The sequence below is a fragment of the Coregonus lavaretus genome (assembly GCF_964263955.1).
Source record: "Coregonus lavaretus genome assembly, chromosome: 23".
NCBI classification, from domain to species: Eukaryota; Metazoa; Chordata; class Actinopteri; order Salmoniformes; family Salmonidae; genus Coregonus; species Coregonus lavaretus.
In genome coordinates, this window is record NC_140010.1 from 27,219,830 (window position 1) to 27,247,825 (window position 27,996).

At 41.8% G+C, this 27,996-nt stretch overlaps 1 protein-coding gene across 2 annotated transcripts; it reads right to left on the reverse strand.

Moving 5' to 3' along the window:
* Positions 1 to 1,395: 1,395 nt before the first annotated feature.
* On the reverse strand, positions 1,396 to 27,707 carry larp4b (La ribonucleoprotein 4B). 2 transcript variants are annotated; one of them, XM_084139781.1, is made up of 17 exons: positions 27,256 to 27,707; positions 24,308 to 24,441; positions 17,259 to 17,412; positions 16,353 to 16,511; positions 15,894 to 15,972; positions 12,333 to 12,469; positions 11,968 to 12,071; positions 10,720 to 10,830; positions 10,429 to 10,482; positions 9,858 to 10,091; positions 9,425 to 9,534; positions 8,944 to 9,216; positions 8,610 to 8,658; positions 8,064 to 8,231; positions 7,644 to 7,816; positions 7,218 to 7,329; positions 1,396 to 7,007 (listed from the first exon to the last, which is right to left on the reverse strand). In XM_084139781.1, exons 2-17 carry the CDS (start codon positions 24,386 to 24,388, stop codon positions 6,684 to 6,686), a joined length of 2,322 nt encoding a protein of 773 aa, XP_083995907.1. In that variant the 5' UTR covers positions 24,389 to 24,441; positions 27,256 to 27,707; the 3' UTR covers positions 1,396 to 6,683. The 2 variants fall into 2 exon arrangements, with proteins under 2 accessions (XP_083995907.1, XP_083995908.1); XM_084139782.1 differs by having other exon boundaries at positions 8,610 to 8,637; positions 27,256 to 27,693.
* Positions 27,708 to 27,996: the final 289 nt, after the last annotated feature.

Below are 27,996 nucleotides of genomic sequence, written 5' to 3' on the forward strand. Positions count from 1 at the left end.
GGCCTCCATCATTCTTAAATGGAAGAAGTTTGGAACCACCAAACTCAGCAATCGGGGGAAAAGGGCCTTGGTCAGGGAGGTGACCAAGAACCCGATGGTCACTCTGACAAAGCTCCAGAGTTCCTCTGTGGAGGTGGGAGAACCTTCCAGCAGGACAACCATCTCTGCAGCACTCCACCAATCAGGCCTTTAGCCACTCCTGAGTAAAAGGCACATGACAGCCCGCTTGGAGTTTGCCAAAAGGCACCTAAAGACTCCCAGACCACGAGAAACAAGATTCTCTGGTCTGATGAAACCAAGATTTAACTCTTTGGCCTGAATGCCAAGCGTCATGTCTGGAGGAAACCTGGCACCATCCCTAAGGTGAAGCGTGGTGGCAGCATCATGCTGTGGGGATGTTTTTCAGCGGCAGGGACTGGGACACTAATCAGGATCGAGGCAAAAATGAAAGGAGCAAAGTAAAGAGAGATCGTTGATGAAAACCTGTTCCAGAGCGCCCAGGACCTCAGACTGGGGCGAAGGTTCACCTTCCAACAGGACAACGACCTTAAGCACACAGCCAAGACAACACAGGAGTGGCTTCAGGACAAGTCTCTGAATGTCCTTGTGGCCCAGCCAGAGTCCGGACTTGAACCCTATCGAACATCTCTGGAGAGACCTGAAAATAGCTGTGTAGCAATGCTCCCCATCCAACCTGACAGAGCTTGAGAGGATCTGCAGAGAAGAATGGGAGAAACTCCCCAAATACAGGTGTGCCAAGCTTGTAACGTCATACCCAAGAAGACTTGAGGCTATAATCGCGGCCAAAGGTGCTTCAACAAAGTACTGAGAAAAGGGTCTGAATACTTATGTAAATGTTATTTCAGTTTATTTTTGTATAAATTAGCAACATTTTGGAAAAACCTGTTTTTGCTTTGTCATTATGGGGTATTGTGTGTAGATTGATGAGGGAAAAAACAATTTATAAGGCTGTAACCTAACAAAATGTGGAAAAAGTCAAGGGGTCTGAATACTTTCCGAAGTATGTGTTGGTTGTTGAGTCAATTAGACCATGCCCATTTCAAGTTTATATAAAAAATATTTAAAAAATATGAATATATAGGCACGTAAACTGGCTAACTCATTGACCCTGTTTTGTAGTATACCCCTCTGAAAGCAGGATCATTAACTTAGCCAGCTAATTTTGATAACCAGATACATGTTTTTTGCTTCTTTTAGAAAGCTAAGCTTGAATATGGGTCATTGATTTGATTCAATTATACCATGTCAATTTCACATTTTCAAGCCTTTATTTCTCTGAATATTTTTGGGCTAACTCATTTATCCTGATTTCTGGATCAGCCTCCAGACATCCCAGATTATGGGGGACACACACACATCACGAGACAGAACTCATTAACAGTGCCTAAATCTTTATTTTTCAGTAAGCTACATTTTTTCCCTCCAAATTAGACAGTTTAACATCATGACACAAGAGTAACTTAAATTATCAATAGTTGACATGTATGCTTGATTCCAGTCTTAATGGAAGAATAGGTAAGACAAATCAAAAGCCCTCTCAAAGATACCTCCATGAACAACTGTCTGTTACTGCTGTTATGTTCATAGGTTCTTCTCCCCCATAAAGTCAGCGATTGTCCTCTGCTGTTAGCGTAACATGGTAGGGGTAAAAATGAGTTAATTGACCACAGTGAGTTGATAGTGAGACAATGGATATATGTCTCATTCCAGTCAGTTGGTGCATTGTAACATCACTTTAGACGCAAGGTCAACTTACAACAAGCTGTAGCCGTTTCAAAAAAATACATGGCACTGTCAAACTGGTGAGACGAAGCTGATAGGAGCGAACTGGGCAAGGAGAACGAGACGGCCTGATATGAGAAACACTGTCTGTGTACAGTAACACAAGGAGAACAGCCCGAACATTACAACAGGGCTTCAGTAGTGCGAGCAAAAGAAAGAAGAAAAAGTTCAACACAGTCTTTTGTACTGTAAGCAGTGCCATCATCTTCTGGAGAGATGAACCAATAACATTTAACGCAAAATCCTTTTCTCATCATTATGCTGCACACACCTGGCTGGCGAATCAACCTTGGGTTAACTTGACTTCAACCGTCAGTCAACTTTACATTTGTGTTTTATACTTCTGCTGACCCCAGGTGGTACACTTCTCACTCACAGACACACACACACTCTCACGCACATCACTTTCTCCTACACTCCCACAGTACCCAGCCTGATAGCATATCGATACCCAATCTGCAAAGACAACAGCATTAGCATTTTGCATTAGATAGGCCTACTAGCATAGACCAGCTTAAATTTACAGACAAACATGCCTCGACTTCATAAGCCAGATCAGATACCCGGTCAGATGCAGGTTGCTATAAGTACTTTGTCTAATGTCAGTGGTATCAGATTTTAGTTCCCAGTTTTATAATTCTGGACCAGCTACACTTCCCATCAGTAAACAACAAATATCAAAATATAATGGCAGGCGTTTAAATATTATGTACAAGTCAAACAAACTGCCAGGCTGAAACAAATTAAATGGCACAGTTAATGTTTTTTTTTGCCACATTAAATGCAGTCCACATGTGTGATCAAATTATACAAAAGACAATGAACAGTATGTTATACAGTCTGCCAGAAAACTAATTTCTTGCAGAAATGCTAAGTGTAAAAAATATCTACACTATTATGATTGAGTCTAAACACTGGTAAAGCCTACCCAAAAAAATTTAGTTATTACTTCTGGGGGCTACGAAAGTTCAGTTGATGTACATCTTCACGAAAAACAAAACTTCAAATAAAAACTAAGAACAGAATATCAACAAAATACCAACAACGCTTTAATCACTTTGCTCCAAACGATTAAAGGTTTTTGTCTGGCACAATTATACCGTAATGCTGCTGTGGAATTGACATTAGTTGTGTGTGAAAGATTTGATGTTCCTGTGCTTAAAATGTGCTTCAATGTGATTCATAAAGAAATCTTTTATGGGCTAAATCACACATCAGATTGATATAAGCAGTCTGTCACAAGACATAGTACTTACTGACTTTGTACGGTCATTTAAAGATGTGTTTGTACCACAGGTAGGTTCTCCCCTTCTCTCATTGTGCACAGTGAAGGGGCTGAACAAAAGAAACAAACACTTGTTTGTTGAGAAAACACAAGGAAATGGAATGAGAATGACATTTAAAAAGTTACAATCAGACAACCTGCCCACATTGCAAAGTGAGGCAGACGCAATTCTTCACACCAGAACAAAAGAAAAACAGAAATTCAAACCACAACATTTAGTTTTTATCCTACATCCAGCTCAAAAGCGACATTAATATTTCAACAAGATCAATATATGTTTCTTTTTTTATCATTTTAAGGTCTCTCTTTATATTTTCTGATTATTTACAACTGTACAAGCTAAGCACACACTTCAAAGTGCACATATTTGATACAGTATTGACAATGTTGCATTTACAGGATTTATATTTTCCCCAAAACAAACTGAAAATTGAAACAAGAAACAAGGTTAATCAAAAGAGATTGAGTTAAATTTTACAAAACCAAAATAAAATGCTGCTAGATTTGTACTTTAAGACCAAGTAAGACTTGTGATGTTTGGAATGACTAAATATTTCCATGGGTCTCCCTTAGTAACATGTTGGGGTTTGAAAAGAAATAAACTAACTACGTTATCTCGTATAAAAGTTAAGGCAAAGTCATTTTCAAGTTTAAATAAAATTCAAGTTTTTAAACACTGGATGGAAATTATACATTTGTAAATATATAATTGTATATATTTTTTCTTCAAAATAAACTTTTCTAATGATATCTCATGGAATAAACAGCACTGGTTTATAAATAAGCAGATATGGTACAACATGTATTTTATACCATCTCAGGAAAGAAAACTTTTTTATAATAAATCTGCCATTTAAGACTGCCCATTCAAGTGCATCTCAGTTCTTCAGAATCAAACTCTACAAATAATGTGTTTGCAAACCAAAAATAATCCAAATCAAAAGCAGCAATGACTATCAGTACAGGCAATGTCTCCTCTCTCCGAAATGTCCTATTTTCTAAGCAGAGTACTCCAGGGTAGCTCCTTGTTGCAGGAAGACGTCAATGACACACTAAAGAAGCGCACAAGTTCCACATTATTGAGATTTATACAAAGCACAGAGGGGAATTTGGATGCTATATGGTTGTTGTATGGAGAGCCAGGTGAAATCTCCAGAAGAAAAACATGCTAAAAATAAATGTTAGTTAAGTCCTGCAATGAACCGGGCATTTCTACTGTATGGAGGGGGGAGGAGTTGGAACAACCCAAGAGTGCTGCCTGCTCTGCCTAACATTTGTCCAAACTGAAAGGACTCAGTGGCTGCTCAGGTTTACAGCATCCAAACAGGTCAAAGGTCAGGCTCTGCCTGCTCACAGGGTGCAGTTTACTACTCATATTTTCTGAGTGTCACCTAATGACTAAAGCTATACCTTCATTTTAAAAGGGCTGCCTCTCATCTTTTACCTTCATATCTAACATTTGTAGTGAAGGAAAACCCCACATCTTCCTTTAAACTAATTCCACTTAATTTTCAAATTTTTTGAGCAATCAGGTATACACATTCTCTAAGGCAGGGTTTCCCAAACTCAGTCCTGGTGCCCCTCCTGGGTGCACATTTAGTTTTTTGCCCTAGCACTACACAGCTGATTCAAATAATCAAAACTTGATGATTAGTTGGTTATTTTAATCAGCTGTGTAGTTCTAGGGCAAAAACCAAAACGTCCACCCAGGGGGGTGGGGCGGGACAGAGTTTGGGAAACTCTGCTCTAAGGTGTAAACCCACATTACAATTAGCTACTATAATACTGAATAAGCTGAAACAGCTTCAAAAAAACACCACGTACCAGTGGTTTCACAATTCACTACCTCAAAAGCAAAATAAAATAAAACGCCACTGCAAAAATAAGCCAGTTAGTGGGACTCCATAGGTTTAAATCAATGAAAGTGAGCACAAAAGAAAATAACAAGACTAAAGTTATTTTCATCATGCACAGAAATATGTCTAGTAGGCATTTACATGGCAGTAAACAAACAAAGTTGAACGTGTGTGAATTTCTCAGTGTAGAGGTTAATAAAATGTGTCAACATTTAGATATTCTGAAACTGATTACCCTGTCACAACATTTAATAATAATGTGCAAGTCAAATGGCAAGAAGACAGTTGAAATCCAAGAGGGGAAAAAACTGAATTTGTTGTATAACTGAAATTTTAAAGGGCTTATTATGTGACTATCAGAACTTTCAATATTCGTCTTTACATTTCAGAGAATATGAAACTAGCTTCACATGTTAGGTTCCCTTTTTGCTTCTGATATGTAGTTAAAATATGGATTTCTTAATCCAGAAACAAAACAAATAGTGCAAAGTTTAGTTGACGACATGTATCAAGTATTATTATCTAAGTACAGTACCAGATTAATTGAAGTAACACGTTCCAGGTTCATCCTCTAGCACCATAGCTATCTAAAATAATGAAGTCACTGCACCCTGCCAAAACCCTACTGCCTACTCCTTATAGTAGCCTAGCCACTTCCATTGCCAACATGTGCCCGCTGAACTAGTCTTTGACATGCTTGTTTCACAGCAAAATAGAAGAACGAGAAGAGTCACCAATCGACACCATGTGATGAATTTATCCGTTTTTTCTGAGATCAAAATACATGTAGATTTCTACTGACACTGATAGTACCTCTCTCTAAGAGGCCTAACTAGCAATATGTTTTATATGGCTAGGAAACAGACTCCTGTGAATGGGATAGCAGAAAACAACTAAATGTTATTGTTTACCACAAGAAATGCCAGATAAAGAAAGACTAAGGCGCTCTCAAAACCACCAGCATGCAACAACTAGTAGTACTTGTACCAACAATCAAAACCAGTATGCAAATAAACGTATTCTCCTCATATGCTGGTGTTACAATGACATAGAGTTCCATGTTGGCAAAAAGGTAATCTCAGAAATCCCTCAGTCCGTAAAATGAGACTAGACTAGTTGACCTTGCATATGAACGCAAATACGTAAAAACCATTATGGATGCGTCCCACACGGCGCCTTATTCCGTATGTCGTGCACTACTTTCGACCGAGAATAGTACACTACACAGGGAATAGGGTGTCATTTGGGACAATGCAATGGAATCACATTACATCTTAATAAGACTGCATACAACATACAGAGACATCCCCACAACTAACAAGACCTAAACCGTTATTCTGTTGCTCATCTGTGTCCTTTCATTCACTCACTGGGTGGCTTCCATTGATGGTCTACCTACTCTCACAATACTATCTTGGAAGGCAGTTTGGACATATTAATTTATCCCACTAATCTGAACAACAGTACATTTTACAGATTGACACAAAATAATGCAAAAAAAAATGAAAATGAAAGAAACAAATAAAACCCCCAAAAATAAATAAGTAAATATGATGAACAGTGCTCTACATGCACACTAACGTGCTATTGTCAGTAAGCCCTGATCCAGAAATGCATCCTCTCTATGCTGTGACTGACTGGTGATTTTAGGATAGGTTGTATTTCAATAGCCCTGACTTTTTCCAGATTTCTTTCCTCTCACGTGTTTGCTTTGAAATTGACTTGATTGCAGTTAGGGGTTACTGCAGGTACTTTGGGGGGGTGTTGAGATCTTTGCTGCTGGGACCCTTCCCTGGGTGGTGGGGAGGTGGTGATGGCCACCGGCCGGTTGGTCTCCGGACCTCTCGGGGTCTGCCTGTGGTAGCAGGCTTGGAGGAGCCTGGGTATGTCTCTCGGGGGGCCTTGGGCTCGCTCCTGTCCCCTGGGGCGGCATCAGGGCACTTCCTCTCTTCTCCTGTGGAGGCAGTGCTGCTGGCTGGCTTGGCCTCTTTAGCGGCCTGTAGTGTCGGTGCGTGGTCTTTAATCCTCTGGCAGATCTCAGCGTAAGAGGGCTTTCGCAGTTCCTGAACACAAAACAAAAAGCTAGATTTGTAGCTGATCCATTTCATAGGACATTGCCTATGCACCCTGGTTTGACATGCATTAAAGTCTAAGAAACACTATCATTACCAACAACAAATCAGCATCTATGACTATCAAAAGATCTATATCAGCTAATAATATCGATAATTGCACCTGGTTATGTTTAAACGCTTTGGTGAACCAGTACTTACTGTAGCAGCCCCATTGACTTGAACAGATTTGCTAGCGGTGTACAGGGTGTCAGTGACCAGCTCCACAGAGACCCGGGTCTCCTTCTGCTTCACCTCCGGAACCTTCATTTCCCTGAAACACACACACAGGACCTCACAATTTATTCACAAAGATGTGTAGGACATGAAATGCTGCCAAGTCAGTTCTGTTTGTTTTTTCTACACCGATCTATTTTTGACATCAACTACTATATGTATGGTGTTTGGCATGTTTGATGAGAAAATAGAGATAAGTGTGAGAGAAAAGATACTGTATGAGATGAAAAACAAAATAAGTTTTGTTTTTCTATACAAATCGTATGGTGTTAGTGGGGGAATGTTTATACATTTTTATGAAAATAGTGTGGGGTGGGGGGGGGTTTGGAAACACGCGTGTCCTTTACTCACTCTGCGGGTTGGGAGGAAGCAGGGACAGGGACAGAGGCTGGTGCTAGGGTCGGGGCTGGTGGAGCAGCGGGCTGGAGGCTCGGGGGCTGTGGAGACGTGACAGTCCTCAGTGGCTCCTTGGGTCCTCCTGAGGGGAGGAGGGCACCTGCAGCGCTGGCATCAACGCTTACATTCTGGAACAGGACGAGAAAAACAACAACACATCAGGTTCCTACTGACAGCAAAGCTGAAATGTTGAGCTGAGTGATCGACTATGTTGGCTTGGAGATAAGAGCTTGGCTGCATCCCAGATGGCACCATATTGCCTGGTCAAAGGGTCCTGGTCAAAAGTAGAGCACTATATAGGGAATAGGGTGCCATTTGGGACCCACACAGAGTATGGTGGCCTGGATATGACAGCCTGTGTTGGTAAATACTGACCCTGTCCTTTGTGGTTCCTATTACCATGCTGGCCAGTCTGTTCTCAAACATGTTGTCAGGGGTCTTGAGGTGGCCTGCAGCCCCAGGAAGGGGGGGGAAGCTGGAAAGCCCCAGCTCAAAGCTGGGGGACGGGGGCTTCTGAGGAGGGGGCGACTGGGTGGCCACTCTCTATACAACAAAACAGCATCAAACACAGTCAGACAGGGTGGCCACTCCCTAAACACCAAACACACCAGAGTCGGCACAATGCAGTGAGTCAGTCAGAGAATACAACCTCTGCGCCCGATTCCCTTTATAGTGCACTACTTTTGACCAGGGCCTATAGGGCTGTGGTCAAAAGGAGTGCACTATGTAGGCCAGGGAGCTAACGCCAGCTGTTTTGTGAGGTCCTGTGTGCTAGGCAACCGTACGTACAAAATCCCTGCAATATAAAAATTCAGTCAGGAGATGTCACAGCCTGAAAAGCTTGCAGCATCAGTACTGATGGATCTTTCTCAAAGTCAAAGACTAGTTTAAGAGGAGAGAAATTAAAAAATATGTACTTACTGTAAACTTGTTGTCGTCCCTCTTTTTCCTAGAACCATAAATATTTGTCCTTTAAGAAAGAGAACATTTGAAAGATTCACTGACATTTTTTATCTATTTGAAGCACAATTTAGCCTTACAGATATTTCAACTATTCAAAAATTTGAGCACCATGCTCTCTCTCTTGTAAAACTATAATGTGTCCCAAATGGCACCATATTCAGCGCACTACTTTTTTTTACCAGATGCCCTTGTCAAAAGTAGTGCACTAAATAACAAATATGGTATCATTTGGGACCCATCCTATGGATGTCTACGGTGGTGATGCTCATGGAGATAGTGGATGATCACTTACCTTCCCCGGCCCATGCCCAGTGAGTAGTCGGTGCTGACGGGCTCCACCCGACCCGTACCGACGTCCCTCCTGGGGTAAGTCATGGTGGAGGGGGGTAACCTGGTTCTGTTCTGGCTCGGGAGCCGCGTCGTCTGGGGGGAACCCCGGGGCACCCCGTTCAGGATGCGCTCTGTTGGGAAGTTGAAGATGGTGGGGCTGTCCAGGAGCCCTGTGCCGCGCTGATCTGCGTTGGGTATTGTGGGCCTCAGGTGTGGTTTACTGTGAGTGTGATTCCTGAAAAATTCCACAAGAAACACTGGTCAATAATATTTAAATATCCTACATCTATACAAGCAATAGAATTGGAATGAGCACACATTATGGCATTATTGACTTGAATGGAGATTCCCGTTCTACTCATTCTATTTCTATTATACAAGCACAGTCATGTGGACATTCTTGGTAGTATCGTATACATTAGATGGAGTGTCAGTTTACCCACCTATTCCTGGGAGAGTAGTGCCTAACACCAGCAAGAGGAGACGTCGCTGGTTTAAAACTATGGGATGTTGTAAATCCATTGATGAATTGGGTGTTGTGAAATGATGTAACCTGTTGAATATAGAAGGAAACACTAAATCAAAAACCTTTTTAAAGAGTTCTAGCAGCATATCATACAGTGAAATTATGACAATTCTCTACTGATGCCTTGTAGGTTTGTGGGTGGTAGGTTTGAAAAATCCTGGTAATTTCCCAAAAGTTTTCAAAAAATGTCCTAACATTCCCAGGTTTTCCAGAAACCCCGGTTGGAAGATACCCGGAATCAGGAGAGAAAACACATAAAATCCATGAATTTCCCAATCAGAATTATGGGAATTTTGCAACCCTAGTCTGTATTGTAGGTTTGTAGGTGTGTGCATGACTGTTGTCCTCACCAGTGAAGGGTCTATGAAGCTGTGGGTGGCTGACCAGGCCTGTGGAGTGATGAGGCTGTAGAGGGGGAACTGCTGCTGAGGGCTGTACACTGGAGGAATGTAGTAGGAGGTGTAACGCTGTTGTTGTTGCTGTTGCTGCTGCTGCTGTTGAGCATACGGGTTCACCTCCACCGGGCGGTAGCCATTCTTTGGCATAAAAGTATTGATAGCAATTGCCTTCGCCTTTATCCGTGCCTGATTGGGGTTAAGAATTTAGAGTTTATTATAAAATAGATTTTTCCTCAAAAACAAATCTGCAAAGTAGGCATTTCAAAGCAGTGCAGAGATTTTAATAAATTAGCCACATTTCTCTGAGGTATTATTTCACTTAAACTCTAAATGAACCCATACACACACTGTAGATTGAATTGTTATGTTATCCACTGCAAGTCTTTTGGGGGAAAGCATTAGCTGTTATGTAGACGGAAAAAGGTTCTGAACTCCCATACTCTGAAATACTCCAGAAAGTACAGTAAATGGGTCATGTTCATTTTAACCTTAATTAACACAAAAACATTATGAATTAGCTTACCTTAATAGGTTTCCCTTGAAAGGTTTTCACTTCTTCACGAAGATACTGATATGCCTAGGGAAAAAAGGTTAATAAACACTTCAGACAGGAAATATACCTTCAGTTTGTATATCCATTGATAAGGACGTAAGCTCAAGGCCAGTATGAAACCCTGTACGGCCGCAACTAGCGATTGTACACCAAACACTGACCAGCCCTACAATCCTAAAACATGCTATGGCGTGCAGGGGAAAAGCACAAAATCAAGAGCTATAATCATGCAATGGTGCAACATTCCAGAATGTTCCTTACCTGTTGTGCATCTGCTTCAGATTCAAAGGTGATGAACCAGTTGTCGTTGTAGGCAAACTCAGAATTGATGAATTTAGGTAAGTTCTCTCCTTTAAAAAGAGCCTCGACCTCCTGCAAAACAAGAGCAAATGTCAAGCTTAAAGGGATAGTTCAGGATTTAAGTCTTCAGGTACAGCTAGCATACGCTAAGCTAGTCAGCATTGGCTCGCGAAACTACCGCTGTATCCACAAGTTCATCTGACTTTGGGGAAGTAGATAAAGGACTTAATTGCCAAAATCCTGATCTATTCTTTTAGTAATGCCAAAACCTCTCAGGAAATGTGAGCAAGTTCCTGGTTTCAATTGAAAAGCTTAGGGTTGTCTAGTGGTCTAAGCCACTGCCTCTGGAACACATCGCTGGAGCATTGGTTTGAATCTGGCGCTCTGCTATTTCAACACACTCACTCTTCTATCTGTATCCAACACAAAACTAAAAAATAAGTCAGCCCTAACAATGTCAAATATTGTCAATATTCCATGATGGGAGTACGGTTCAGACTGAAATAACTCAATAACACCATTAAAATGTTTTGAATTCTTAACTGCCAAAAACATCACCCTTTAATTTGTCACACTGCATGAAATGTGATGACTACCCACTTGCACAATAGCTGAAACCTCTAAACACTGTTTAAACAATGTGTCATTACCATGACTTTATAAAAGTCAAACAGGGTGTCAACATGGCAAGATGGAAGATGAGCAAATAAATAATTGACACAGAGACATGGGTCACCAGTACGGTTTACGATTCCAGGAAAACGACTCAGGGTTGTGGTCAGTGTTTCGATTGGACAGGTTCAGCAAACAGGGAGGGACCTACCTGAATCTGCCCAATAGAAACGCTAGTTTTCATTGCAAAACAAAGTTTTGCAACTGTTTGGAGTAATGATTACACCCCAGGTAGTGTGCTGTGCACTCAACAGGAAATTACCTACAATGCCTTGGATAAAACACACATATAGCCTAGTCACATAAGAGCTTGTACTAGAACGACCTAGTCTTGCTGAAACCTGATTGATTTATTTCCACTGTCTGCCATACTGGATACAGTCAGTCAGTCTAAGGTAATGCAATGTTTTCTTAGCAGATGGTCCAGACAGAACGTCCCAAATGACACCCTATTGCCTATGTGGTACACTAGTAGTGCACTACATAGGAAATAGGGGGCCATTTGGGACACAGACGGAGACTAGCCAGTGAACATACCTCTATAGGAGTGCTCTCAGGGACCTCTCTGAGGATGACGATGCAGCGGTTCTGGTTGGGTCTCACCTTCTCCCCCTTCTCATCTACCTGGACCAATGGCAGAGCTACGAAGGCAGGGCAATATAGTCCAGTGACTTTATAATCAAAATCAGAAAACTTTATTGCCATGTAACAAATATTGCTAGGAATTGGTGTTGTACAAAGAAGGCTAACTAATACAACTGAAATCCATCAATTATCTAAGTAAAATGAAACATCCATTCCCAACCATGTCTCTTTAGTCTTAACAAAAAAATGCTGTTAGTATCAAGTAAATCAGAAAAGGTTCAGAGAACAATAGTCTCAAATAAAAGGGTGTCACTTACATCGTAGGATATCAACGATTAACTCCACGTCCGTGCTGAGTTTCTTGACGTGGTCCAGGTTAGCTACCGTCACGATTGGCACATACTGGTCACTATCCATCTGAGAGATAAGATACATGTCGCTGGCCAGGTTCTCCCTGTAAGCAAAAAGAGACAAGTCACTCCCTGTAGCCTAAGTCACTCCTCCCTCCCCACAGCACCCACCAGTGAATTCTTGACAGCATGAAATAAAGCTTTCATTTAGAACACACCTCCCACAAAGGGCCAAAGATAACTAATGAGTATGCAGCCATTGTGCATCATCACAGTGACATATTTCACTGGCTGTATTCTGGCATGGGAGGCACTTGATTACTATCAACAAAAACTACGGCCCGGGATACACATACTTTACGGGGAACAGCATAATAAATGGTACAGTCGTGGTGTACATTACTCCCCTAGCTACTCCCCTAGCTGCTTGGTGACCTAAATTGGGATATGCTTAATACCCCAGCCATCCTACAATCCAAGCTAGATGCCCTCAACCTCACGCAAATTATCAACGAACCTACCAGGTACAACCCTAAATCCGTAAACATGGGTACCCTCATAGATATCATCCTGACTAACTTACCCTCTAAATACACCTCCGCTGTCTTCAACCAGGATCTCAGCGATCACTGCCTTATTGCCTGCGTCCGTAACGGGTCCGCGGTCAAACGACCACCCCTCATCACTGTCAAACGCTCCCAAAAACACTTCAGCGAGCAGGCCTTCCTAATTGACCTGGCCCAGGTATCCTGGATGGATATAGATCTCATTCCGTCAGTAGAGGATGCCTGGTTGTTCTTTAAAAGTAATTTCCTCTCAATCTTAAATAGACATGCCCCATTCAAAAAATACAGAACTAAGAACAGATATAGCCCCTGGTTCTCCTCAGACTTGACTGCCCTTGACCAGCACAAAAACATCCTGTGGCGTACTGCATTAGCATCAAATAGCCCCCGTGATATGCAACTTTTCAGGGAAGTTAGGAACCAATATACACAAGCAGTTAGGAAAGCAAAGGCTAACTTTTTCAAACAGAAATTTGCATCCTGTAGCACTAACTCCAAAAAGTTTTGGGACACTGTAAAGTCCATGGAAAATAAGAGTACTTCCTCCCAGCTGCCCACTGCACTGAGGCTAGGAAACACTATCACCACCGATAAATCTACAATAATCGAGAATTTCAACAAGCATTTTGCTACGGCTGGCCATGCTTTCCACCTGGCTACCACTACCCCGGCCACCAGCTCTGCACCCTCTGCTGCAACTTGCCCATGCCCCCCCCGCTTCTCCTTCACACAAATCCAGACAGCTGATGTTCTAAAAGAGCTGCAAAATCTGGACCCCTACAAATCATCTGGACTAGACAATCTGGACCCTTTCTTTCTAAAACTAGCCGCCGAAATTGTTGCAACCCCTATTACTAGCCTGTTCAACCTCTCTTTCGTAACGTCTGAGATCCCCAGAGATTGGAAAGCTGCCGCGGTCATCCCCCTCTTCAAAGGGGGTGACACTCTAGACCCAAACTGTTACAGACCCATATCCATCCTGCCCTGCCTTTCAAAAGTTTTTGAAAGCCAAGTCAACAAACAGATCACCAACCATTTCGAATCCCACCGTACCTTCTCCGCTATGCAATCCGGTTTCCGAGCTGGTCATGGGTGCAGTTCAGCCACGCTCAAGGTCCTAAATGATATTATAACCGCGATCGATAATAGACAGTACTGTGCAGCCGTTTTCATTGACCTGGCCAAGGCTTTCGACTCTGTCAACCACCGCATTCTTATTGGCAGACTAAATAGCCTTGGTTTCTCAAATGACTGCCTCGCCTGGTTCACCAACTACTTCTCAGATAGAGTTCAATGTGTCAAATCGGAGGGCCTGTTGTCTGGACCTATGGCAGTCTCTATGGGGGTGCCACAGGGTTCAATTCTTGGGCCAACTCTTTTCTCCGTGTATATCAATGATGTCGCTCTTGCTGCTGGTGACTCTCAGATCCACCTCTACGCAGACGACACCATTTTGTATACATCTGGCCCTTCATTGGACACTGTGTTAACAAACCTCCAAACGAGCTTCAATTCCATACAACACTCCTTCAGTAGCCTCCAACTGCTCTTAAACACTAGTAAAACAAAATGCATGCTCTTCAACCGAACGCTGCTTGCACCCGCCCACCCGACTAGAATCACTACTCTAGACGGGTCTGACCTAGAGTACGTGGACAACTACAAATATCTAGGTGTCTGGTTAGACTGTAAACTCTCCTTCCAGACTCACATTAAGAATCTCCAATCCAAAGTTAAATCTAGAATCGGTTTCCTATTTCGCAACAAAGCCTCCTTCACTCATGCTGCCAAACATGCCCTCGTAAAGCTGACTATCCTACCGATCCTCGACTTCGGCGATGTCATTTACAAAATAGCCTCCAACACTCTACTCAGCAAATTGGATGTTGTCTATCACAGTGCCATCCGTTTTGTCTCCAAAGCCCCATATAATACCCACCACTGTGACCTGTACGCTCTTGTTGGCTGGTCCTCACTACATATTCGTCGCCAAACCCACTGGCTCCAGGCCATCTATAAATCACTGCTAGGCAAATCCCCGCCTTATCTTAGCTCATTGGTCACCATAGCAACACCCACCCGTAGTCTGCGCTCCAGCGGGTATATCTCACTGGTCATCCCCAAAGCCAACACCTCCTTTGGCCGCAATTCCTTCCAGTTCTCTGCTGCCAATGACTGGAACAAATTGCAAAAATCTCTGAAGCTGGAGACACTTATCTCCCTCACTAACTTTAAGCATCAGTTGTCAGAGCACCTTACCGATCACTGCACCTGTACACAGCCCATCTGAAATTAGCCCGCCCAACTACCTCATCCCTATATTGTTATTTATTTTGCTCATCTGTACCCCAGTATCTCTATTTGTACATCATCTCTTGCACATCATTCCAGTGTTAATACTAAATTGTAATTATTTTGCACTATAGCCTATTTTATTGCCTTACCTCCATAACTTGCTAAATTTGCACACTGTATATTAATTGTATTTCTGTTGTATATATTTTTTTTGATTTTTGTTTTGTTTTACCCCATATGTAACTCTGTGTTGTTGTTTTTATCGCACTGCTTTGCTTTATCTTGGCCAGGTCGCAGTTGTAAATGAGAACTTGTTCTCAACTGGTTTACCTGGTTAAATAAAGGTGAAATAAAAAATAAATAAAAAAAAACCGCCCCTAAGAGCCAATTAAAGTTCTGTATTCTGTAATGGCAGAGCTGTGCCTCTGTGCTGCACAAGTTTATATGGTTGCTGCAGCACAAAGTGTGCCCAGTGCATTATTGGCTGTATTGTAGTAGACAATGTCTATGTCCCAAATAGCACCCTATTCCCTATATAGTGCACTACTTTTGCCCAGGGCCAATTGACCAGAGTACTATTGACCCTCCCTGGTCAAAAGTAGTGCACTATATAGAGAATAGGGTGTAATTTGTGACACAACTAGTGTGTAGTATGGCTGTTACTCACCGAGACAGACAGAACTCCAGGGTCTTCTTCAGGTGTTCCCGGAGGTCCTCCTGACAGCTCTCCTGCTGGGGCTCACTGCCTGTTCATCACACAGGGGGAACAGACACTCAGTCATTCACTTTCATGACGAGACCATTCATTTCATTCAACTCACTGGCCTAGTCCCAAATGGCACCCTATTTCCTATATAGTGCACTCTCGTGACATTAGACCATTCATTTTATTACACGCAGTACCTTTTAGGGCCTACTGTAGGCTATTACTGTAAAATACCTGTTCTACAGGAAACTCTACAGGTTGTTTAAGTTAAAACAAACTCATTGATCCATACATTTCTAATATTCTAAACACAATTTTGCAGTGAATTCGGAATACCATTTGTATAATTGTGCATCACTTTCACAGACGCTTTGCTCAACTCAAGTGAATGGTCTCCACTCCAGTGGATGAGGATCCCACCTGTGTGAGTTGCCTCCTGGCCAGACTCTGGGTATGCAGCAGGGTCGGAGCACTCCAGGGTGACAGTGGCGGCTGGCTCTGCCATCATCACCGGCGGAGGCTCATCTGGGTCGGCTAACAGTGGCTCCTCAAACACTTTGTCTTTGCTGGCTTCATAGCCTGGACAGAGTAAAACCGGAAACAACCATCCAAGCAGTTAACATTTCATAGCCTGGACACTGGTAGACACAGGAACAACCAACCAAGCAGTTAACACTAGCTACCGTCTTTACTGGCTTCATAGCCTGGACAGAGTAACAAAGGGACAACCAAGCAATCCATTAACACTAGCTAGTAATACTGTGATGGCTTAAGTTGAAGAAACAATAGGCCTACATGTTACGTAGTACTAGTAGTAAATGTATCTATACAAGGGGAAAGTGAGGTAAGTATCTAGATGTTAAAATGGATACCATGAAAATGTGTTTAGTGTAATCGCCACAAATAACTTCACATAATGAGCTGGGAATAATATGTAGATGTTTCAATCTGAAAAAACTTGTCCTAATTGATCATTTTCATGTATCCACCATTCCCTTGTTAACTGCCACGGCTGCTAAACTTGGCTAATCTTAACATCAGCACATACAATTATTATGCTTATGTGTTAGAAGGAAGGATGGGTTGGTAATATTCATAGCTCTCCCTCTGACTAAATTGAGTATAAATGATTCAACCCCTGGCTGCTCCGTGCACTGTGACGACAGGGGTTGCATACCAAATGGCACCCCAATCCCTACATAGTGCACTACTTTTGACCAGGACTCTGGTCAAAAGTAATGCACTATGTAGGGAATAAGGTGCCACTTGAGACACAGACACAGTAACGGAGGGACTATTTCCATCCGGTCCTTAAAAATGGCTGACCTTCTGGCCCAGGGTCAGCTGAGCTGCTATCGCAGCCGTCCTTCCATGGCTGGAGAGCAGGTGTGTTCGCAGTCCCAGTGGCGGTGTCCAGGTTAAGCATGTGATTGGCCCATGCTTTCGCATTGGGGTTCAGGTCAGAAAACTTGGCGGATTCCTGTGGCAGGAGACAAGATAGGAGAGTATTATATACATGAGTTCAGGTAGGCCTCCACGCTTCAGCAGACAAAAGAAAGTAGGAGTGGTGGTCAACAACAATAACAGGAGTACAGATGTATACGCATACTATCAGTATAGCAGAATATAGGCTAGATCAGGGAATAATGAGAAGCTCATCTCCAGGAGTTTGACAACTGCTCATTCTTTTTAAGGCCCTTCCACTCAACCTTGCGTACTGTTCATATATACACTACCAGTCAAAAATGTGGACACACCTACTCATTCAAGGGTTTTTCTTTTTTTGTATTTTTTACATTGTAGAATAGTGAAGACATCAAAACTATGAAATAACACATATGGAATCATGTAATAACCAAGTGTTAAACAAATCAAAATATATTTTATATTTGAGATTCTTCAAATAGCCACCCTTTGCCTTGATGACAGCTTTGCAAAGAAAAAGAAAAGAAAAACCCTTGAATGAGTAGGTGTGTCCAAACTTTTGACTGGTAGTGCATGCATGCATATATATATATATATATATATATATATATATATATATATATATATATATATATATATATATATATATATATATATATATATATATATATATATATATATATATATATATATATATATATATATATATATATATATATATATATATATACATACATATACATATATATATATATAAATACAAATCTAATGTTATCCCTTGGCAGCCTTATCAGAAAGCACAGCATAGATTTTCACTGCTACGCAGACGTTACACAACTTAACATTTGTGTCACCAGAGGATTTTAGCTCCACGGATAAATTATTAGACTGTATTAGTGATTTAAATACTTGGATGGCTCACAACTTCCTCCAGCTAAATCAAGACAAGACCGAGGTACTTATTGTTGGAGCCAAAGCACAGAGAGAATCTGGCCACACATTTTAATTCACAGGTAATAAAGATAAAACACCAGGTAAAAAAACCTTGGGTGTTATTTTAGATTCTGAACTAAATTTCTAATCACATTACATATATGACCAAAATAGCTTTTTACCACCTGAGGAACATTGCCAAGGTGCTGCCTTTTCTATCTCAGGCTGATACAGAGACTCATCCATGCTTTTATTACAAGCAGGCTTGATGACTAATGCTCTCCTGTCTGGTCTACCCAAGAAAGCCATTGGTCAACGGCAAAACATACAGAATGCTGCAGCACGGGTACTGACCAAGACCAGACGGAAAGCACACATTACACCGGTTTTAAGGTCTCTGCACTGGCTGCCTGTGAGTTTCAGAATTAATTTTAAGATTCTTCTATTGGTTTTAAAATCAATCCACGATTGTGCACCCCAATACATGTCAGATATGCTTTTAAGTTATGTACCCAGTAGGTCCCTCAGGTCCTCTGGCACTGGCCTTTTAACTATCCCAAAGCCTAGGACAAAGAGGCATGGAGAGGCAGCCTTTAGTTCTTATGACCCCAGCCTCTGGAATAGCCTGCCAGAGAACCCGAGGGGGGCTGAAACTGTGGACATACTTAAAAAGAGATCTTAAAACACATATTTTAGCTTTGCTTTTCCTTAGGGTGCTTTTTAGTCGTTCAGTTTGTGTCATTCTTTTGTTTTTTTATCTTATGTTTGTTGTGCAGTAAATATTTCAGGTTTTATCTTCATTGTTTATTAGTTTTTATCCTGTAAAGCGCATTACATTGCATACCATGTCTTAAGTGTGCTGTATAAAGCTGGGTTTGATTTGTGGTGTGATCATACAAAGACCAATGTGCAAATAGCAATGGCCAGTGGCCAAAAGTCAGTGTTCATCTCAGTACAGTCAAATCAGCAAAGCTGATAGCCAGTATGAAGAAACTACAATGCATGCAGACAATGACTGGTGATATAGGCTACTTCATCTTGTCACACAGCAAGCAGACCATCCCTTCTGGGATTACTAGTTATCAAGTAGCTTAGTCTTTGAGTTGAGGCAACAGACTCAGTGAGAAAATGCTAGTGTAACCTAAATGTTTCCATGGTAGTTCCACAGAAGAATTCATGGAAAATATACACAAATGTTGGCAGAAAAGGTTGACATAGAACAAATGTAGTTTTATATAGCCATCGCTACATCATTGACAAACCAGAGTTTATAATAAATGCATTAAGTAAAAATCTACAACAATTTCATAGATATGATCTGGCTTAACAGAGATATCAATCAAGACAACATTATGCTTAAGATTACATAGATGATAATCAGATTGAGTGCCACTGCTTTGGGCAAAGAGAAGTCTGACATACTCACAAGAGATAAGTAATTGTTCTGCCAATTCCATACACAAGACTCACAAGCTATAAGACTGTAGCGGAGGGCTGTGGTAAAAGCCATACTATAGAGTCCTGAGGCAAAGCAGCATGTCTGTAACAGTTACTCTCCACTGGCTACTGTGAGAAAAGAGTCCAGCAGCGCATCCTGCCCTGCACACTCCGGGCTCACAGTCATCGCACCTGCTGCACACAGTGACCGTCCCTGTGGCCCCTCCTCCACCACAGGCAGAGCCAAGCACAACAGTCTACTTGTATCCCCTCCTGGATATTCCCAGAGCTTTCCGAGCACACCGACGAAGAGTCTACTATCCCCTGGTTATTCGCAGAGGTTTCCGATTCCGAGGCATCGCACAGCGCATTCAGCATGCCCTCCTCAGGCTTCTGCCTCCCATAGTCTTCACTGCTCTTTGGTGCTTCTGAGGCTGTGGCTGCTTCTGTGGTCCGTCTGTGCTGTCAAACCGCCTCTGGGTCACGAGGAGCGACAGGTTGTCGGGGGAAAAAAACGATCTGATGAGAGAGACACACAGCTGCTGAGGCGCCTGACGTGGCAGCTGCTCATTCGTTGCCGTCACTCATTTCCATTTAATGGCGCTTCGGTTTCATCACTGCTGCTGCTACCCTCTGAGTCATTCTCTCTCCCTCAGAACATCAAACCCACGTCACCAACGAACAGACAGACTTATGGCTAAGGTGTGTTATTGTTATATCCACCTGAGCCAAAGACTGAGGCATGCCGGCCGAGGAATGGATTATCCACGGCGTGTACTAGGCTTCTCCTTCTACAATCTACTCCCAATAGGCCTTTAGGTGTCAGATTAACCTGGGTTTAAGTAACACACCAATATCCATAATCTACATACAAGTGTCGCATTAGCTTTTAGAAATCTGCATTTTCAAACGCAGACCATCCAAAAACCAGCGTTTTAAACCATTTCACGTGAGTTTTATATTGAAAGTCAACAGTGATGTTTTGCGGCCAATAGAGTGATCAGGGGCGTGCAACTATAGTTTCTCTTCACACAAAATTAATGAATGCAAAAGAAATAGAAAAGCTTCGTTTTTAATCAGATGACAAAAGTGCAACACTATTTGGCTAGCAGCCACACAAGTAAATTAGCTTACAATGAAAAAGCAAGGTATCTTTTGCTAAAATGATGCATGGCCATGAGATTTTACATGTTTATCATAGAAAGAATGTAGCTAGCTACATTTCCTAATTATTTTGCTAACAGAGAAAAACTACTACATCGAAGTACATCAGTAAGAGCGCTGTCTGCTGATTGAATGCCCGTTAGTGTATACGGGAATCTGATTTATTAAGATGATAGCCAATATCTGTCATCCGAGTGGAGCAAGTGCAACTCAAGCACAACAGTCCTTTTACATTCATGATTTGGAGTGAACATTGACTGAAGCCAAGCAGAAATTACAATTAGAAGCATTTTAGATTTTCTTAGGGTGAAAAACGCAGAATTCTGCGTTAACATGACCCCAGAGTCATCGTTGGTACAATAATAGTTATTGGAAAACTTGGATAGCCATGATTCTCTGCTGTGGGAAATTCAAGAGGCTGTGAGTATCCATGAGGGAGACAAAGTAAACCCAGCTTTCTTCAGCGTGATACAATACATTAACGGAACAGCAACAAGGCCCTTTGCTTTTCACTGGGAGCTTCGGTCTGTTTGCCCGGGTCATATTTTTTAGAAACTCTGCATTAGACTCAGTGGGCTGTCTGGTCAAGCATAAAAACACACACACCGAGACTGAGTCAAAACGCTACATCAAAACCAGGGAGCCACACCGAGACCAAGGCAGGGGAAACGACAAGCCCATAATCCAGTCATGCAATAATGTAATACACTTCCACTTCCGTGCTCACATCTGACCTGGCTGCTATGGAAACTGGCCTGACATAACTGACTACCGTGTCCAATGCTTCAGAGCGTTTCAGGTCCGCTTGACCTTTCCCAATAAAAAGCCTCAGTGCCTCACTCCCTCGCTGAGGGGTGTGATTCCCCTTTCCCCAGTAGCCTGATTGGAAATATTATTTTGGGGAGGATGTTATTCATAATAAACTATAGACAGCGTGGTCGGGGGACATTATTGTCATTTATTGCTTCTTTAGTCAGTCAGACGGCCAGGGAAGCGTTCGTTTGTAGACAGGGATAGGTGAAAGTCCCTGAAAAAGATACTAAACAAAAAACACACACAATTTGGACTGGTCTGTCTTGGAGGCTTCTGCCACATTGAGCTCCAGACCCAGGGCAGACAGACAGTGGACTGGTAATGTGCTGAGCACCCAGGATTCAAATGACCTAGGGAAAACATGCCCTGTCCACAGGAAATGTTATACTTGTGCATCATCACAAGCCTACAGGTTCTGGCATATAGCCTAGGCTACAACTAAACAAACATCTCTTGGACAGCCAGATCCTGAAAACAATTATCTCCAACCCTGACACATAACAGTAACTAGTACTATACTAGAAGCAGCAAAAGGCAGATTCCAGTGAAAGGTAACAGCATTAGACTCATTAATGTAACAGCTTTCATGTTTGGATAAGACATGTCGAACACATGGCTATAAATAGGTAATATGTGAAATTCATGAATGTTCATATGCACACACCATATGGCACAGTAGCGCTGCGCAGAGCAGCACAGAATATAGAATGAGATGTTTAACAACACACTACAAGTTAACAAGGAGCACATAGAAGTAAAAGTTATTATTTAATAAGGTGAGTGGTGGGAGGCATAAATCATTTCCTAAACAACAAAAAGTCCCTGGATTGAGACATGTAAATACGTCAAACCTCAAGACTCCATTGGGGACTTTTTCCTGCCACCAATCTTGTTTCCAATCTTACACCATGTGTTTAGCCTAAATGACACTGGAAAAAGACAGCAATGTCTTTCCATTTCCTCATTTTGGAGCTTTGGGTGGAATAAGCTTTCCTTTTGGCACTCCTTTTAGGCTATTCAACTTAACATTCTTTCCAACTCAAGAGAATGAAGACCTGGGGGAATTTCAATGAATGTGTAGCCTACCTGCGTCCACATGCTTCTTAACAAAATGTTGCCTACAGCATGCAAAGACAACATGCTCTTCTTCATCTAATAAAACGTCAAAAGTAAATAACATACCCGTACAAGCCTTATGACAAATCTATTGAGCGAGGCAGCCAGCCACATAGCTGCGCCATGCAAGAAGAGCACAGCACTCCTGTGTTAAAATGAGGAGAGCAAGGCAAGGCCAATCCCATACATCCCTTTGTAGACAGTTTCAGTTTGGAACCTCTATAGCAACTCTTATGTTGCTGTCAATCAAATGCAGCAGGTAGCACCCGGTGTCCAAGGGCACGGAATACCCTATGTAGTGCACTTCTTTTGACCAAGGCCCATAGGGTTCTGGTGAAAAGTAGTGCACTATGTAGGAAATAGGTTTCCATTTGGGATGCGGCCCCAGAGACACACACACACATCCCCATTGTGTGAAAGAAGTGAAGATCTGTAGGGATACTAGTCCAGGAGTATCTTGGAAACAGAAACGACATGAAAGCTTGCAGCAAAACTATGACTGAGAGGAGTTAAAATGCCAACCAAAGAATGCCTGTCCCTATAAATACTGTATATGAAATAAAAAATACACTTAGTGATGAAAGCGGCAGCAGGTAGCCTAGCAGTTAGCGTGTTGGGCCAGTAACTGAAAGGCTGCTAGTTCGAATCCCGAAGCCGACAGGGTGAGAGAGAGAAAACGGTCGATGTGCCCTTGAGCAAGGCACTTAACCGTAATTGCTCGAGGGTCGACGTTGATAATGGCAGACCCTGGCTGTGACCCCATTCTCTGAGGGAGTCTCAGGGGGAGTTGGGATATGCAAAAAAAAACATTTCCAATTCACACGTGTATTAATATACGTGTATGTGTGAACTAGGACAAATAAGCACCCACCAAATTATTATTATATAAATGACCTCAGCTCTGAACGGCAACAGATGTTTGCATTGAGGAATGGAGCTACAAGGAGTCAAAATTGGTTACAAACTAAATTAGAAATACAAATTTGAACTTATACAGCTTTAGTTAAAGGCATGTGTATTGTAGGACCCTATAAAATCTGTTATTTTTTGCCTGCTTCCATTTTGTTTTCCCCCCAAATTCAGTTTCTCCGTTTGGTTTTTCCAGGTTCCCTCTCAAAATCACACTTTAATAGAAAATAAACAACATTGGATGTTCTAAGTCCACAACAATGCTTAAACCACATCAGGAGACCACTTTTGAGTGCAGTTGCCCTTTAATTGAACTGTGCACATAGCAAGAGGCTGTTGTTCAGCTGTGTTTTTGCAGCGCACGTGTGATGTTAGCGTTTGAAAAACAAATACGAGTCACTGATGCATTCTGTTAACGCCATGATAAACTTGTGCAAATGTATTAATTTGTTACATTTAGTTGATTCCCTACTATGTTCAATATATTTTGAATATTGTTGAAATCCTTTTTAACGTATGGATTCCGTCCGTGTTCACCGCATCGCAGATTTTCTAGGGTCCTAGTATTGGATACCTACCAGATGAGAGCTCTCTTTTGCTTCTTGTACTTGCTGCACCTGTGGTTCAGCTACAACTTTTGTATCCTGGTCAGAAGTCATGAGCCGTCTACTTCTTGGCTCCTCAGGGAGAAGTCTCTTTGTCACCAAGTAAGCTGTGGATAGAGAAATAAATATGTTTACCTGGATTGCATTCATTAGCACACACCATAGAAAAACATTTTGCAACGGAAAACGAAACCAAGTGTTTCTTATTGGACAAATTCAGGTAGGTGCCTCAGTTTCATCCCGTTTGATTCCTTGTGAATACGCACAGAGAAAACACTGCAGCAACCAATGCTGTAGCTCACCATGTAAGTGCAAAGAAATATTTCCATTAGTGATATGTGTCAACAAAACATACAATCTATAAGTATGAACACTATTGGAAATGTCCCTTTTCCATCCAGTAGGTCCCATTTGTAAAGAAGTGATAATCCCCCAACAATCGAATGCCTGTCTAACATGAGCTCTGTTTGTGTTCGCATACAAAGCAGAAAAAGAATGGCATGGCTGTAAAGCTTACGACCTTTGACCTACATACTCATTACCACAGACAGTGTGAGCTGGGCTAAACAGGCCATTGTAATGAATTACACAGATGCTTTTCCATTAAGCAACGCACAACTAACTACAGTTATCAAAGCAATTGTTTCAACAAGTCAACTTTTGTGCTTATTTTTTGCACAACTAATTCAGAGATCATGGCCAACAGTTACAAGGTTCCCACACTATTCTTTAACAACTGTCATGTTTAATATTGTGTCATGGACCTATTTGGCATATGGGCCTAACTCGTTATCATTTAAATGTTAACCCTGTAGGTAATTGTCTATTAGTCAATTTCTGCTTATTCTGTGAAACAGAAGATAGATTATGCTATCTGATACGTGGCTAAATATCTAAAAGCATTTTCAGAAATTTTGCAAACGTTCAAATCCACTGCGGATTGGACAAGCTCTTGGACAGGCTAACAGTTTGTATTGACATAAACCTGTTGCAATTTTGCTGACTGATTTGCATCGTCACTTGAGGACTGTGCTGTTGTACAGTATGCAAGCAAGCATAGTTCTGGTCTCCACAAAAATTGCAATTTAAGCACAAAGTTCCAACAAATATTTTACTACAAAAGGTGATGACTGCAATACATGCCATCAAAGTGATTGATGACATGATAGGTTTGATATAGCATACCAGGGGTTGCCAACAGTTGACAAGTTCCTATTGAATATTCCATACCTCAGCCAACTTGACAAAGACAATTTGACTATTTCCATCATTGGTACTACCCAACTTGTTTGCACTATGTATTATCACTTTTAGTTTAGATATTCTCCACACATTTCAGGAAAATTCTTATGGATACTATAGTCTGACTGGGATTGAGACAGTGCAGGCCTGTTACTAAGATGACACAGCTGAGTCTTCAGTCTCCTGCTGACAAGTTGGGCAGGGACCATGCGATGAGGTAAAGCTAGCAAGGAGGATTTCCATTGTGTGTGTGTTTGTATGTGAGGACAGGACGATGGTTAACCTAACTACTAGCTTAACCTAGCTAGTCAAAACTTGCCAACTAGACAGTGGATCGTGGAGGCCTGGATGGCAGTTTCTGCTCTTTTGCTAACTAGCTACTTATGGAATTGTGGCAAGAGCCCAAACAGATCTGAGACCAGGTTAGAATCGTGGTGGCATGTGACTGCAATTTACAGTGATTCTGGCTAGCAAAATACAATAAAGCAATGCTGTGTAAAGGCTGTTAGTTCAACTACAAAGTTGACCCAAACTGCTGGAAAAAGCAGAGAGCATCATCAACTTTCAGTGAAAGATAGCGACCTCCAGCATGATTCGCCCCACATCAATCAATCAAATGTATTTATAGACCCCTTTTTACAACAGCAGTTGTTGATGGAGACTATTCCAAAGGCTAGCCAGCAGATCCTACCCGCTTGCTTAATGCTGCACTAGGGTCACACAGCAAATCTGTGTATATTAAACCACTGTCGCGCTCTGAAAACATACCTCAATCCAGGGATGAGAAATGCATTGTACTCCGAATTGTCCTAGTATCCCAACTGTTACATCGAGAAGATTGAATGACTGCTAGTTGTTTAACAATCGTTCAATCTTCTTGCTGTAACAATTGGGATAATGGGGCAATTCAGAGTACAACGCATTTCTTATCCCTGGATTGAGGTACATTTTCCGAGCCATATCTAGTTCTGCCTCGGCAGTGTCTTAATATACACAGGAGAATGCTGTCCGACCCTAGTGCAGCTGTAGGCAAGAAGGTCAGACCTGCTGGCTATTCCAAAGGCTAGACACCAATTCGTATGTGCACCTGACGCTCCAGACAAGGCCATTCATAGCTCGCTAATTTAGCAAGTAACCTAGCTGGTGGTTAGATAGCAACATATGCAGCTACCTAACTAGGACGTCACTGCGGTGGCACATTGATTTGCTGACTAACAACAAAGTCAATATCACGAAACATTTAGCAACTAGCTATATCTAGCTAGGCCAACGTTAACTGTCGAATAGTAAATATTGAGCTAGTTAGCTAACTAGTTACCAATCATTTCACGAACTAACTAGCTAGGTAACGTTAGCAAACTCAGCCACTTCCATATTCGTTTAGTTAACGTTACGTGGCTAACATTAGCAAGATTATACCGTGGGGACCTAACTAGCTAACGTTAGCTAGTTATGTATTTGCTCAAAACAACGCACACCAAGCAAACCGCGTTAGTTGGCTAGCTAGCTAAATTAGTTTGAGAGCCGCTCCAGTTCACTTGAATGTATACCTTGTTATCGTACAGCTTATAAAATATTGTTATAGGTGTAGGCAGCTGCCGAACGACAGTTAGCTAGCAACAACATCGAGTCGACGAGCGAGCTGGCTAGCACGTTACTAAGCAATGGGCGCTACTCACCTGTCAGCTCTCACTGCACGACGATGAAAAGACTGGTGGTAAGCAAGGCCTTGAATTGGCTTCCTGGCTGAATACGCACGATATTATATCAAGCTAACGAGCACGCTAGCTACGATTTACTACAGTCTTCTAATGAGCAATAACAAGCTGATGGAGGGATGGCGAAAAAGAATACCCGCCTTTTTAGCCAAATATCAGAAAACAAAATACCGTACCGTTAGCTTTCCTAACTAGCAATGCTAGCTGAAATGTAGCTATTAACTTTGCACTTGTTTTGTGCAGTTGGATTAAAATAATCTCTATTATTCTTCGAATTTTACCAAACGGAGGTTCTACGAGTAGCAAAGTGGATATGGAACATCAACCCAGAACTCTCAAAATACAGATTTTTCAATTTGAAGCGTTCGTTCGTTAGCTAGCTGGATCACTCGAGGTAGCTACCAGTTGGGAATGGAGAAATTGCTGTTTCCAGATGTGTGAAGATAGCCACAATAGTGGGATTATCAATTCGCCTTCAAAATAACAGTCCCCCATTGAAACTGATCCAAACGGATAGTGGAATAATGCCATATTTGGACGAGGTAATGCTAAACAAGGTTGGAATGTTGTTATATAACTTAAAAATAAATACAATAATAAATTAATTTGACAATAAACTGTCAAACAAAACAGTTGAAATCCCGCTATGGATGTATAAAAATTGTCAAAGACTCCTGCCGCCTAAGTTATACACTCTTTTTT

Coding starts and splice junctions, on each gene's coding strand:
- larp4b (XM_084139781.1), bottom strand. CDS start 24,388: ATGACTTCTGACCAGGATACAAAAGTTGTAGCTGAACCACAGGTGCAG. Junction 10,092..10,428: donor TTCAAGGGAAACCTATTAAG/GTAAGCTAATTC, acceptor AACCCCAATCAG/GCACGGATAAAGGCGAAGGC. Junction 8,232..8,609: donor GGGACGACAACAAGTTTACA/GTAAGTACATAT, acceptor TTTGTTGTATAG/AGAGTGGCCACCCAGTCGCC.